This window comes from Pollicipes pollicipes, unplaced genomic scaffold (genome assembly GCF_011947565.3).
Source record: "Pollicipes pollicipes isolate AB1234 unplaced genomic scaffold, Ppol_2.1 Scaffold_7231;HRSCAF=8579_pilon_pilon_pilon, whole genome shotgun sequence".
Lineage (NCBI taxonomy): Eukaryota > Metazoa > Arthropoda > Thecostraca > Pollicipedomorpha > Pollicipedidae > Pollicipes > Pollicipes pollicipes.
In genome coordinates, this window is record NW_023597034.1 from 25267281 (window position 1) to 25281712 (window position 14432).

Sequence of the window (14432 nt, forward strand, 5' to 3'; positions counted from 1 at the left end):
TCATTAGGAGCAAAAGCGTATTGACATTGTTTTTGAAGTTCCACAATCTTTTATTTTGGAAATAATCGCAGCACCATCAGGGTAAGAGAGAGAATTGGGAGAATTGGGAGAACAGTAGCAAAAACATATCATTTTTGGAACTCTATCATTCTGTCGTGTCGGATCTTTGGTTATCTTCACAGAACCCGGGATACACATGCTTACCCACCACAATTTTTTTTTTTCATTCGATTCGAGTGAGAGAATGCGGCAAACGCGGGTAGTGAAGTGGGGTTGATGGTTTAAGGCTGTAGCTGTTTGAACTGAATTTTTTTGGACAACCTGATTTTTGGACACTTTCTGGACTGACAGCTGGTCCAACCTGGACTTCGGATCGGACTTTGGACAAGAACTTCCGGAAAACGGAATCCTTTGTATCGCTTCCTCCTTTCCCCGCCGTGTATGAGCACAGTATCGTTGCCACATCCAAGCATCGGTCGCTGACGGCCCCTAAGGTTGCTTTACCAGCACCCGACGCACTTCCCAAACCGTCATTTTGAAAGACGCGCCATCAGGGGTGGGGGGAGCTGTGCGCAGCAACGGCTGCAAACATTTCAATTTCATCACGGGCATGAAGAGCATCACAAGCCAACGGTACAATACGCGGAAAAGAACGGTAATTGCATGGTATCCGCTTACTAACTTCGTTTTAACTGGATGGAATGCATGAACTGAAATCGTATAGCACGACGTAATAGAGCCACCTCTTGCACACCACTCAGGGCTTATGGGCCTGCTTCACTCATCATCAGAAGAAACCGACTCATTGAACACGCATGGTAAATACTTTGTTTGTCTTATCTCGTTCACGACCGTGACGAACGGCGGGCCCCGACCATGTAAATCACTGGCCCGGCTCTGCCTCTGCTTCTGCGGCCCTCAGACCCATGAAACGCTGAGCCGACTGTGGTAATGATGGGGCCCTGACCACAGAGGCCTTCATATCGACCAAGGCGATCTCGATCCACGCAAACGACCCTCTGATTGGCATTGAGTGCCCAGTCCAGCGGCGGGGCCATTGAATACCCCTCCGGCCATCTCTCGGACGCTCAAAGCGGATCCTCTATCGTTGTGCGGGCCCGCCCTTCGGGCCCTCTGGATCTAAGATGGAGACACTCGTCCCTTGTGCCCCCTGCCTGCTCCGCTGCGTCGAATTACATGGGCGTCGCCGATGCATAACCTGCCAGCCGTCTGCGAGTCGTCAACTGGGTCCCGCCCCGTCACCATTTTGTTCTGTGTTGATTTCGTTGTGTTGTTTGTTGTGTGCGCTTTGTGTGTGTGTGTTGCGCAAAATCTGAGCACGCTTTGACGCGCGGTTGTTGTGAGACAGTTGTTCTCTGTCCCGCAATTGTAGTGCTTTTAGCACTGTCTTCTTTTACATTATTATTCTCGCACTTTTCGCAAGCGTGACCCATTGAGAGAGTTAATGGTGTGGGTTCATGACGACATATATCTGCGCTCAGTGACCGAGCTTTGCCTCCAACAGCAAATTCGGCTAAAACGTACTCCCACCATCGGGTCGACCACGACAAAAACCACCATATCAGGTCACCATTGACTATGTGTGCGTCCCAATGCACTTGACCGTTTGTTGTCTGCCTGTAAAGTGTCTTCGGTGTTTTATTTCAAATGCATGCAGTGCGGGATGATGGTGATCAAATCTCTTTCGATATTTTTTTGCGTTCTGCCGCGATTAAAAAAAAAAACACCGATGGAGGCTACGTGAGTACTGCCCAGTTGTCCCCAGCAGCCTTCTCTGCATAAAAAGCGAACAGCTTTTTTGTCAGATATCTTGCAGCTCATTCTTCACGGAATCTGAGCAGCTCCTTTTGCATCTGTCTTTGCAACGGACTGCAGTGATGCACTCTGTTTCACAGTGGCGCACCAGCTGTGCCCGGCACGCATAAATGAACGATAGGTAAGTAAACCATGGTAATAGAAAAACCGAATAAACTACCCCTGACCGTCGGCTCACACATGGCGCACGCGCATTCAGACGCATTGCATAAGAAAACACCCGGTGGCAGCGACTGGGTGATCAGGCATCGATTACCCCGGGGTGATCGAGCGGCGGCATTTGGACGTCGCAAAAAAAAACAAACTGTAACCCTTCATGTAAAGCTGATGTTCTTACTATTGCCGTGCGCGGAATGGGGAATAAATGGGCGGCAAATGCAAGTAATGAATCGGTGCACGCGATGGTGTAGACATTGCCCCGACCCTGGCGAGTTCCCGCGGCAACGTGTTGTATTATGTAGTTTTTCCAAATGCCGACATCGCCGGCTCGCGCGATTACTGCACGACCGTGCTGCCCACATGCATTGCAAGTGGTGCGTTCGTTGACGCTTTGAAGTTGGATTCATGTCTCCATCCCTCTGGCTGCCGGCTGGTGACATCACACGTTCAAAACTGTTAACAACGGGCAAATCCATCATGACCGCTTCTGTACGACTGCGGCGTGGCACGTGCCATCGCATGCGTGTTGCCCACGTATGGGCACGATTTCGTCAACAGTTGCTCACCGTCTTAGGCGCGATGCACACTGGCCGAGCAGCCCAAAGCCCCCTGCCAATTCGTGGACTCGCCATTCCTGGTGGATTAGCTGTCAAAAGTTTTAGAACGTGCGGGCATTATCCACATTGCAGTGCATCTAGTCAAGCATTTTGCGGCTATTTTCGTGTGTTAGAGAACTATGCATATCCTCTGGTCACTAAGCGTACGTCTGTTAACTGCACATTTTGGGGAATACTAGACTCCAACGCGGCGTACGTGTATCTGGGAGTCTCGATCGCCCAAAATGTAAATGCGCTGTGCACCTCGCGTCCCTGTGAAACTATTTTCATGAACTTTTTTCTGGTTTTGAGTTAAACGGTTTGTCATCATCAGCAAGAGTCGACGTATGTTGGAACTCAATGCAATACACGTGGACATGCACTACTATCGGGCAATCGGAATTGCCACGCCCCATTCTTCGCTGACGCTTCATGGTCCGATTCCCATGCTTCAAGCCGAATCAGACTTGATTTAACTGATTCACAGCCAACATATATGGAACCATATCCGATTCTGGTTTACGCCGAAAGCCGGGGATCAAATCAAGCTTCATTGACGGTGAATTATGACGAGAATTGATTTCAATCTAAAGCAGCCACGGGCCCGTGATACATTTTCATCGAGTCTCACATTACCAGCCCTGCAGCATGGCGCTCACAATCACCAGTTAAGATTAAAACTTTCGTCTCATCAATTTACACGATTCTAGATATGCCGTCAACTGCCGAGGTGTGCTTCACAGATCACCCTTGTTTTCATGTTGGCAGCCTGTGTGTACCTCTTCCCACCGTACTGCCACCTCCCCCCCCCCCCACCACACGCACACATAAACGGTCGTGTATTGGCTGACCAGAGATACGCTCCAGACCCACGGTAGTCTGCTCGCCGGTGACGCCCCGTTCCCGTGCAGCTGACCCGCCACGGGCTGATCTGTGATCGGGCCCACGGGGCGGTCGCCTCGGGCCCGCTGCGAACCTTCCATTGGTGGCTATTGACACAGGAAGATTGGCTGCCCACGCTGGCCCGTCGTTGCGGGTGCCTTTCAGGTCATCATCGCGGGGTCACAGGTCATCAATAGACGAAAGGTCGCGGAACCGGTGCCGACCACTCCCACAGGCCCCATAAAATGGTTCGCATCGCGCTCGCGCTGCATGGTGTTTGCCATGAATACAATGAACATGTCACAATGCCTCGGCAAATCCCATTGCAGCGGCATAGAAATTCTCGTAAAACACTGTCTTTGGCAGCAAATGTATCTGCAGCTCCCAGCGGGGCTATTTGAAACACAACATGCGGGCTAAAACCACCCAGAAATATGAATGCCCATTAATAATAGTCGTTGTGGAGCATAGTAACACGAGCTACGACACTTCGCGCACTGAGCTTTCGTAAACACGGCTAAAATTGAAGATCCAACGTGCGGACCAAGTTCTTCAGCCCTTCTCTTGATCTCCTGAGTGCCAGCAGAGAGAAAGAGAGAGACAGAGAGAAGAGACTGATTCGTGCTTGGCTTGCGACAGCGGAGCCGGCCTCTGCCCGAGCCGTCTCGGACGGCCTGACACGGAGCCCGTCTGGTGCGAAGAGGCGCCCACCCTCCGGAGCGCGAGCCGGCCCGGAGTCCAGCCAACGCCGGTCACGAGTCGACCGCCGCCGGGTCAGCGCGCCGCCTCTGCTGAGAGCGCGCAACTGCCTGCCCGGCGACAGCTGATCAGTGTCAGGGGCCAGCTTACTAGGTCGCGACACCAATACAAGGTCACAAGTAGCGCACCACGCAAGACTCGTCCCACCACAGGGCCGAGTCTACCCAGCGTCGTGTCATGACACCGCACCACAACCGAGTGTCAACACTGCAGGGTCTTGGGGGGAGTGTTCACAGCGCGTGTCAGTGACTTATGGCATCGACACAGTCGCAAGTCGTCGCAGCTACGTTGTGGCGTAGCCAAGGAGGAGTTCATGAGACCATGCCCCCCTCTCCCCTCCCGCCTAATGGTGGCTGGGACCCCTGAGGCTAAAGGCCCTGTACTAATGTCATCAGGCGCCCGGCAGAGCTTCTTAAACATAAAAAGAACCCGAGGCATCAGAGTAGGGCCTGAGCTTAAAATAAATCTCCGGAGTAAAAAAAGCGGCTGTAGTGCCGAAAGGGACACCTTGGCTGAATAAGTGCCCTATAACCCGATCGAGCTCCTTCCTGAGTGAAATCCTGGCCACGCCACTTCAGTCACGTGCGCGGCGAGCGCCGGGTTGTGAAGCCCGTGGGCCTAACCGAGGATCTGCGCGGACGATGGTGGAGAAAAAAAAGAAACATGGGATAGTTTGGATCTGGAGCTGGGTCTGGTTCTGGATCTGGATATTGAGACACAGCACACGATCTGGGGAGGGAGGGACAGGCCAACCACGGGATGGTCAGCGTCGAAACCAGGCCCCCGCAGGATCGTCGCTGCCGTCGGAAGGGGACGAGGATGGGGGGGGGGGGGCATGAGCCTGACCTGACCCCCGCCATTTACGACGCCTGTGGACCCGTGTCATCACACCACACCACGTGATGCCCCCCTTCGAGATCGACGCACGGGACCCGAATCAGGCCGGCGCATCAGATCGGTTCATTTCAACAGCACAGCGCCGTTAGAAGGCCTTCGGTACCGATGTAAAGTTAAGTTTGTTAAGTCTAGGTTTAGGCTTGCATACGTCCTCAGAGCAGAAAATATGACTCAAGCGGGCGTATGCAGAGGCGTAAAGATTGAGTCAAAGCACGCCACCGGTTCTGAAAGATAATGTGAACATGACACTGATATGATCATATATGATATAACATAACTGAATATGATAAGTATTCACTAGCGTTGCCTGAAGTGATTCCAGACTCGACCCAACATGAAGAACCGCCTAGACTGACCCACACATCATCACTAAGACCTCTCATATGTTTTTGTCCAAACCACCACAATTTTGTGAACTAATGTGATCCAACCGCCAGATTCGCATTGCCAAAACCTTAACCTTAAAACCTTAACCCCGCGTGACCATCAGAAAGGAAAGACTAGTGACAACGTAACTATGTGCCTACCCCACATATTTGCAACCAACGCAGAGGCTCTGGTACAAAGAGCAGGCATGCGTCTCAGAACCCTCTTATCCCAGCTCCTACCTGCACAGGCCATGGAGTGCGAGGTTACACGCGAGTGACTAGGCAAGTTAGAAACCTCGAGCCTGCACATCAGGCGCACCAGGTGCAAGAGGTAGGCCAAGACTCGACATGATGTGCCAAGCGGTTTGGGAATGCCTTCGAAGAACGGTATAGATGCGGCGAGGGCTGACCCAGCCATCTGTCCAACGCTATCTTTTCGTGCACTTACCACCACACCACAGGAACATGTCAACGATATCACCCCACCACATACACGTCACTGATACCATCACACCACAGGAACATGTCAACGATACCACCACACGACAGAGACATGTCAATAATACCACCACACGACAGACGTGTCAACAATACCACCACACCACAGACATGCCAACGATGCCATCACACCACAGACATGTCAACGATGCCATCACACCACAGACATGTCAACGATGCCACCAACCACAGACATGTCAACGATGCCACCACACGACACAGACATGCCAACGATACCACCACGCAGCAGACATGTCAACGATACTACCACACAGCAGACATGTCAACGATACCACCACACCATATACATGTCAACGATACCGCCATGCCACAGATATTCCGACGATATCACACCGCAGAGAGACATGTTACCGACACCACCACAGGACTGAGACATGTCAATAATACCACCACACGACAGACATGTCAACGATACCACCACACGAGACATGTCAACGGTACCTTCACACCGCAGACATGTCAAAAATATCACCACACCACAGACATGTCCACGATGCCACTACACTACAGACATGTCAACGATACCACCACACGACATACATGTCAACGATATCACCACACAACATACATGTCAACGATACCACCACACCACATACATGTCAAAGATATCACCACACGACAGGGACATGCCGTCACACCACCAGGAGGCGTCATCATACGACAGGGTCGGTTTGGCGCGCGCCACGCCGCAGGCCCCGTCCGTCAGATGCCACCCGCAGCCCACCTGCTGGATCTGCTCACGGACCCGCTGCAGCCTGGCACCCGTCTCCTCTTCGACTCCCGGCCGATCCGGTCGGTCTGCCGGCCCACCGGTCCGGCCCGGCCTGCCGACGGACCCGCAGACATCATCAGCCCGCCGCGGGCACGCCTGCCGGCCAGCGGCGAGGCCTCGCCGTCCGCCGGCGCCGTGCCGTGCCGGTACGTGACGGTCATCAGTGAGGGGACAACCGGTGCGATTGGGGGGACCACAAATTACGTCGGACCGTGCTATGGGAACCCGCTGCCAACGCAAATGGATCCCTCGTATTGCGGGAAATGCGTGACGGTGAGGAAGCTCAGTTTATGTGAAGTCTAATATAGAACAGTTGCGCTCCCCATCCCTGCACTTTGTTCCCGTCTTGGACCTACAGCTCTCACCTGGAGTAACTACGCATCATACATTTCACGGCGCATCGTGAGTACATTATCCGGCTGCGTCCGCTCGTCCCACGTCACTTTTGCCCAGTGATGCGCTGACACGCTTCACCGTACGCACGAAGGATTTCTCCAAGGAGATCGGGGTCATCCTAGAGTCAGGTCCGTGATGCTCCTCCAGGCTCACCTGCTCCTCCTGAACACGATACGTCTCGCGGGCCGGCCGGCCGCTCTGGGTTCCGGCGGAGGCGGCGGCGCCACCTGGGGTGGCAGCGGCAGAGGCGCCACCCGCGGCGGCCCCTCGGTCCGTCCGGGGGACGGCTGTGTCGGCAGCGGGAGGCGGGGGCCGATCAGCGCGGCCGGCGGCGGCTCCGGCGGCGGGGGCGCCGTGCCGCCGCCAGACGGCCCCGGGCCCACCCCGGCGCCCAGCAGCCCGGCGCCCGCAGCCGCTGTTCTGCCCGGCTGCCTCCCACTGCCCTGGCATCTGAAGCAGAAGCTTCACGTTAAACGGGACAGGGGACCAGGCCCACGTGAGCCGACTACACGTGGTAGGAGCCGCCAGTCAGCAGCAGCAGCCAGCACATCGTCACACGGTTTCCGTGTGGTCCCCGAGCCCACGTCGGCCCGGTGGCGGACACTGACCTGGCCAAGCCGGCGCGGTAGTAGGAGCGCCGCCAGCGGAGCTTGTCGGCCGTCTCGGCAGGTGTCTCCAGCTCGGGGGCGTAGCAGACCTTTAGGTGCGTGCCGAAGAAGTTGCGATCGTCCAGTTGACTCTTGGCCAGCCTGCCGGAGGCGGCGCATCCTTCACTCAGTCCACACGCACCACCTCGCAGCCACAAACACCAGCAGAAACCGGTCAGCACGCGACAGAGAGAGCACTGACGCGCCGCCCAAAGGTCCGGTTCGGCTGGGTGACTGCTCGGGCGCGCATCGCTTCCTGACGAATCGTCACATTGTGTGGTAGACTCGGGGTGACTGAGCGCGCGAAGGCAGCCCTTACTCTGGTGCGTACGAATCACGCTGGAAGTAGAGCGCCGTGCCGTAAAAGCACGTATCACGGAAGAGGCCTGCCCGCTATCTCGCTCGGGTGTGTGAATATCTGCTAGGCGTGCGTTGAACACCATTCAAATCAAATGCAGTGCATGCAATGCAATTTTGCATTATGGTGCTTAATTTCAGTGACCGCATGTAGATTTGGACAGGGAAGCGGACGAAGTCCACGAGCCCTCCGGCAACTGACATACATCGCCGTTGGACAATGAAGCTCCACTGCTGTCACACATTACCACTGGCACGGCAAAATCACGAAAGTATGACACTGCTACATTCAACCCCGGTGAAGAACACCGCAGCCCCGCGCACACCTTCTGCGCAATACAGCGCGCTCGAAAGCGCAGGATCTCGTCCGGCTACAGACCCAGAGCAGCATCACCGGTCAGAGCCCTCACCTGGCCGCGGCCATGCGCCGGTACTGCGCGTGGTACACCCGGGTGAACCGCTCCGTTTCGTAGTCATCGACAGCATTCAGTCGCTGCAGCGGACCAAAGCGGCGGCACAGCGCCTCCAGCTCGTCCCGCACGTCCACCGAGGTCACGTTCTGCAGCAGCAGGTGGCGCGACTCGTCGGCCACCGTGTACACCTGCAGCAGGCGGCCAACCGTCACAGGCGCAGCTGTAGCGCCAGACCGTCACATGTGCAGCCGTAGCGCCAGACCGTCACATGTGCATCTGTAGCGCCAGACCGTCACATGTGCATCTGTAGCGCCAGACCGTCACATGTGCAGCTGTGGCGCCAGACCGTCACATGTGCAGCTGTAGCGCCAGACCGTCAGATGTGCAGCCGTAGCCAGACGTCCAGGTAGCGCCAGACCGTCACATGTGCAGCTGTAGCGCCAGACCGTCACATGTGCAGCTGTAGCGCCAGACCGTCACACGTGCAGCTGTAGCGCCAGACCGTCACATGTGCAGCTGTGGCGCCAGACCGTCACACGTGCAGCTGTAGCGCCAGACCGTCACATGTGCAGCTGTAGCGCCAGACCGTCACATGTGCAGCTGTAGCGCCAGACCGTCACATGTGCAGCTGTAGCGCCAGACCGTCACATGTGCAGCTGTAGCGCCAGACCGTCACATGTGCAGCTGTAGCGCCAGACCGTCACATGTGCAGCTGTAGCGCCAGACCGTCACACGTGCAGCTGTAGCGCCAGACCGTCACATGTGCAGCTGTAGCGCCAGACCGTCACATGTGCAGCTGTAGCGCCAGACCGTGACGTGCGGAGCTGCGGAACCGGACCGCCACATGTGCGGACCAGCCGCTACAAGATTAACAGCCGCCTGCAGCAGCGAAAAACATCAAATGCGTACCTGCATCGAGCGACCAATCGAAACGCACACACCCGCAGCAGCGCGCTACCCATCCCGTCTGCAGCGCGCTACTCGTCTCGTCTGCGGCAGACCAGCCGTCACGTCTGCAGCAGACCAACCGTCACGTCTGCAGCAGACCAACCGTCACGTCTGCAGTGGACCGACTGTCACGTCTGCAGCGGACTGACCGTCACGTCTGCAGCGGACTGACCGTCACGTCTGCAGCGGACTAACCGCCATGTCTGCAGCGGACTAAACACCGCGTCTGCAGCGGATTAACCGTCACGCCCGCAGCGGACTAACCGCCACGCCTGCAGCGGACTAACCGCCACGTCTGCAGCGGACTAACCGTCACGCCTGCAGCGGACTAACCGGCACGCCTGCAGCGGACTAATTGTCACGCCTGCAGCGGACTAACCGCCACGTCTGCAGCGGACCAACCGGCACGTCTGAGGCGGACTAACCGGCACGTCTGAGGCGGACTAACCGGCACGTTTGAGGCGGACTAACCGGCACGTCTGAGGCGGACTAACCGGCACGTCTGAGGCGGACTAACCGGCACGTCTGATGCGGACTAACCGGCACGTCTGAGGCGGACTAACCGGCACGTCTGAGGCGGACTAATCGGCACGTCTGAGGCGGACTAATCGGCACGTCTGAGGCGGACTAATCGGCAAGTATCCTAATCGGCAAGTATCCAGGCGCGGCGGAGCCCGCATATAACCAGCCATCACATATGCAACTGCAGAGCTAGACAATGGCATCATATGCACTTTAGCACACACGCAACAGCTGATAAGCTGGGGAAGTGCAACAGGCCAACAGCCACATGCACAAAAAGCAGCATCTACAAATGGAATTGGAATGCGCTGTGCATTGCAGCCAACCGAGGCGAATTTCCCCGCCGCTCAGCATCTGTTCCCCTGTGAACCATAAATGACGCCAGACTAGCCTCTCGAGCCCCTCTTTCCAGTTCGAAGTTTGGTGCTCTTAACAAGCTCTTGTTCGGAGGGCGTTTCATGCACTGTTCGGCAAATCCCAGCAAATGCTGGCTACTTGAACTTGAAGCCTGCTTTAAACCCTTCTAAAAGCTTTCAGTTCTCGCTATGAATCTCATAGTTCCTTTCGTGTTCGGGGCATCTGCGCGGTACCATGCGTAAAGTCTGTCTGGCTAAAGCGACAGGTGCTGTTTCCCAGCTACGCGCAGAAAAGTTCGTTTCCTGGTGCTGACTTCCAGGACGTCACGTGATCATGCGAGGACAATCGTTCATGCCCGTGACATGCACAAGGACCAGTAGAAAATGTAGCATGACAGGCGGTCGCCTCGGCGACATAGCTACCAGTCCTTCACAGCCGCCTGCATCTGCTACATGGCTGCTATGGAATGTCTGTATTAGTACAAAAACCGGCAAGAACAAGAACTTGCACTGTCAGGTCCCGCAGAAAGGTCGGTAAGATAGGCAAGACACTTCTTAGAACGTGCACGAGCAGCTCCATCCCTGTGGCGACGACCACGGTCGGCAGGAAGACACTTCGCGGCAAGAGGCAGCCGGTCCGTGGTCCGTCCATTCGCGACGGTGACCACACGCGATGTCGAAGAACACTTTTTAGCACGTGTTCTTCGAGACGACCATTCAAAACCATCACACTACGCGAGCCTTGTACAGGACACATCATCTAACGCCAACCCAGTTACAGACGCAGGGAGTTGCTCGGCAAGGCATCCGGAACCGTTGCCAACAAGTAATCACTCTAGTTCCGTGTCCTCGCCGTACTTGCCGCCGCTCTCCAGACCGAGCCGGTGCCAGACGCAGACCATGTTGTTGTGCGTCACGGCCACTAGGTATCGCTCGTCCTCGCTCACGCACACCCGGTTCACCAGGATGTCGAACTCGTGCAGCGGCACCTTGCGCGCGCGCATCAGCTCGTCGTCGACGGGCCGCGGCCAGCGCAGCGTGTGGATCGGCTCATCGCCACCGCCGCTGTCGTTGGCGCTCCAGTCGTACAGCCAGACGTCACCACAGTCGTCTCCGGCGGCCAGCAGGCGGCGGCCGGCGCCCAATCCCAGATAGGCCGCCTCCGTGTCGCTCCAGCGGAGGACACGGTGCGGCGCCGCCGCCAGGTCCACGCAACGCTCGGCCGGCCCCGGCACCGGCAGCAGGGCAGCCAGCGGCCAGACCAGGATCTGGCCGCGGCCGGAGCACTTCACAGCCAGTCGGGCGCCGCCCAGCACCGCCAGCGCGTCGACGCGCTCGCCCGAGCCAGCCGGCGGCGGCGGCAGGGTGTACTGCAGCCGCTGCGGCGGCTGGCCGGCGCGCAACGCATCGGGCACCAGCCGCCAGCCGCATAGACCGTCCTCGCTGCCGGCCAGCAGCAGCTCCTGGTCGGCGGCCAGCGCCAGCGCCAGCGGCGGCGCGGCCGTCTCCAGTGTCAGCAGCCGCCGGGGCCGCACCTGATAGTGCGGCGGCGCCGGCACACCGACATCCCAGAGGGAAACGTGGCAGTCGCCCGTGGCGCACAGCAGCCAGCGCGAGCGGCGCGGGTGGAAGAGCAGCGCCGTGACCTCCCGGCAGCCGGCGCCGCCCGCCGCGAAGCTGGCGTACCACGTCAGGTTGTCCGGATGCAGCAGGTGCACGTGACGCGCGCCGCCAACGGCCAGTACGGAGAGCCGCCGCGAGCCGACCTCATCCAGTCGCAGCCGACTCCAGGCCAGCGCGCCCAACCGCTCGCGCAGGTCCGGGTGGGAGAACTTCTTGAGCAGCAGACCAGAGCCGGCGTCCAGCAGGCAGACGGAGCGGCCGCCGCACGTCGCCACCACCGCGCCGCCGCCCGGCTCGAACTTGCAGTCCCACAGCTCCGTGTGCACGTCGGCCGGGTCGTCGCGCGCCGAGTGGCAGCGCAGGAAGTGCGCCGGGCGAAACGCGGGTGGCGCGCAGCAGTCGTCCGCGGCCGGCGACTCGTCCTCCGGCGGGTCGTAGCGCAGCAGCGTCTGCCGCTCGGCCAGCGTCAGCTCGCCGCCGTCGGCCTCGCTCCTCGCAGTCCGTCCGCCCCGCCCTCCAGCGGAGCACCCCACGCCTCCGTCCGCGCTCTGGTGACCGCTTGTGGAACTGGGGCTGTTTCCACTGGCCCGCCTGCCGCGCGACGGAGCGGCAGGAGACACGTCTTTACTGGCTCTCCCGCGACGCGACGGAGTGGCGCGAGACACGTCTTTACTGGCTCTCCCGCGACGCGACGGAGTGGCGGGAGACACGTCTTTACTGGCTCGCCTGCGACGCGACAGAGTGGCGGGAGACACGTCTTTACTGGCTCGCCTGCCACGAGACGGAGTGGCAGGAGACACGTCTTTGCTGGCCCGCCTGCGACGCGGCGGAGTGGCAGGAGACACGTCTCCGCTGGCTCGCCTGCGACGCGACGGAGTGGCAGGAGACACGTCTTTGCTGGCTCGCCTGCGACGCGACGGAGTGGCAGGAGACACGTCTTTACTGGCCCGCCTCCGTCGGGTCGGAGTGGCCGGAGTCACGTCCCTGGCGGGCTTCTTCCCGCCTCCCAGCGCGGTGACGGAGGAAGCATCTGCGCCGGTCCTGCTCCGACGTCGCGGTGAGCCGGGAGACGAGCAGCCGTCGGCTGGCGGCCGGCGCGCCTCGGCGGCCGGGGACTGCAGCGCGCGCTTCCTTTTCCAGCGCGGCATGGCACGGCTTCAGGACAGAGACAACCACCTATCAGAGGCAACAAACAAGGGCAGAGACCTTTCATGTCCATCCGAAATCGGTAATCGGTAAAAAGACATTCATGCATATTTCGGGGCGGGGAGGGGAGAGGGCTCAAAAGACGAGCTGATCTCACCAAGCTCTCAGCCTGAACGCTGATTCAGAGCGCATCGGAGAAAACTAATTCAGATACGAGACCCTGCTGTTGCACTGACATAATATGGTACCGCCTGAGCAGCACTTACCGCCGACTACACCGTCCATTGCCGAGACCTATTTGGTCCACCATTTACTACGCAGAAGACCTATCTAAGCCGGCGCGTGCACCTAGTGCCCCAATGGACGCGCTGTCGCTGCATGCGGAGCCACCGGTCCATTGCATGTCCGTACCAACCATTGGGTGGCCACCTCCCCGGCGGGCGATGTCACACCCCGCCGTTCGTACCTCGGCCGCAATACAAACGTTCACTGCACGCTTCAACACGATATCATAGCGACATACCGCGGCATTACCTTAACAGCAGTAAGCTTCTTGCCCTGCCTATACTTGGCTCGTGTTTCGCAGAGTGGCTCTTGGTCGTGGTGGGGTAGCTTGACGATCTTCCCCGCCGCACGGACAGGCTCGCTGCTCTCTTCCATGCAGTACCTGGAGCAATCCAAGGAATCAGAGGTCCACATCATTGGGTGATTCACTGTAAACTTCAGTTGTGCTCAATGAAGCATATCCACACCTACAAACACAGTGACTCAAGTAAGCTTGAAGGAGTGGCAGGGGTGGTGTGGTGGTGTGCTCAGACTCACCATCACATGAAATGTATTATTTCCATTCTATGTAGAATTTGTTCAAATGAGCCTGACTCACTGCTTTGCAGATATAGCTTTAGATGAGAGGCTAATGTGTCAAAATTCAAGATTTCGGGTGGACATACTATCTTTTACAGGCAATGTTGGACTCTTAATTGTGCCATTTTCTTACCTTTTTTATTACCTCAGTCTCCAACTTATGCATGCATTTCCTACTGATTTAAGTCTCCTCCAGGGTTTCAGTGAAGCCATTTCTGTCTCTGCAGTGCTTTTAATGCAGCTGTTTTGGCACAATATCAGAAGGGCCCCTGAACATCTCAAGGTGAAGACATCAACCTTGGTTTTCCATTAGAATGATTCTAGCTGTAGAGGACTTTGCTCAAACCTTCTAAAAAGCTCCCACAAAGGCAC

General features: G+C 57.5%; 1 protein-coding gene across 1 annotated transcript; it reads right to left on the reverse strand.

Annotated features, from left to right (window-relative positions):
- Positions 1–10895: 10895 nt before the first annotated feature.
- LOC119109890 (leucine-rich repeat and WD repeat-containing protein 1) lies at positions 10896–12556 on the reverse strand (the record flags this gene model as incomplete). Its single annotated transcript, XM_037233641.1, has 2 exons — positions 10896–11659; positions 11936–12556. Coding segments are annotated over 2 exons (1023 nt in total), but the record flags the coding sequence as incomplete, so codon positions are not given.
- Positions 12557–14432: the final 1876 nt, after the last annotated feature.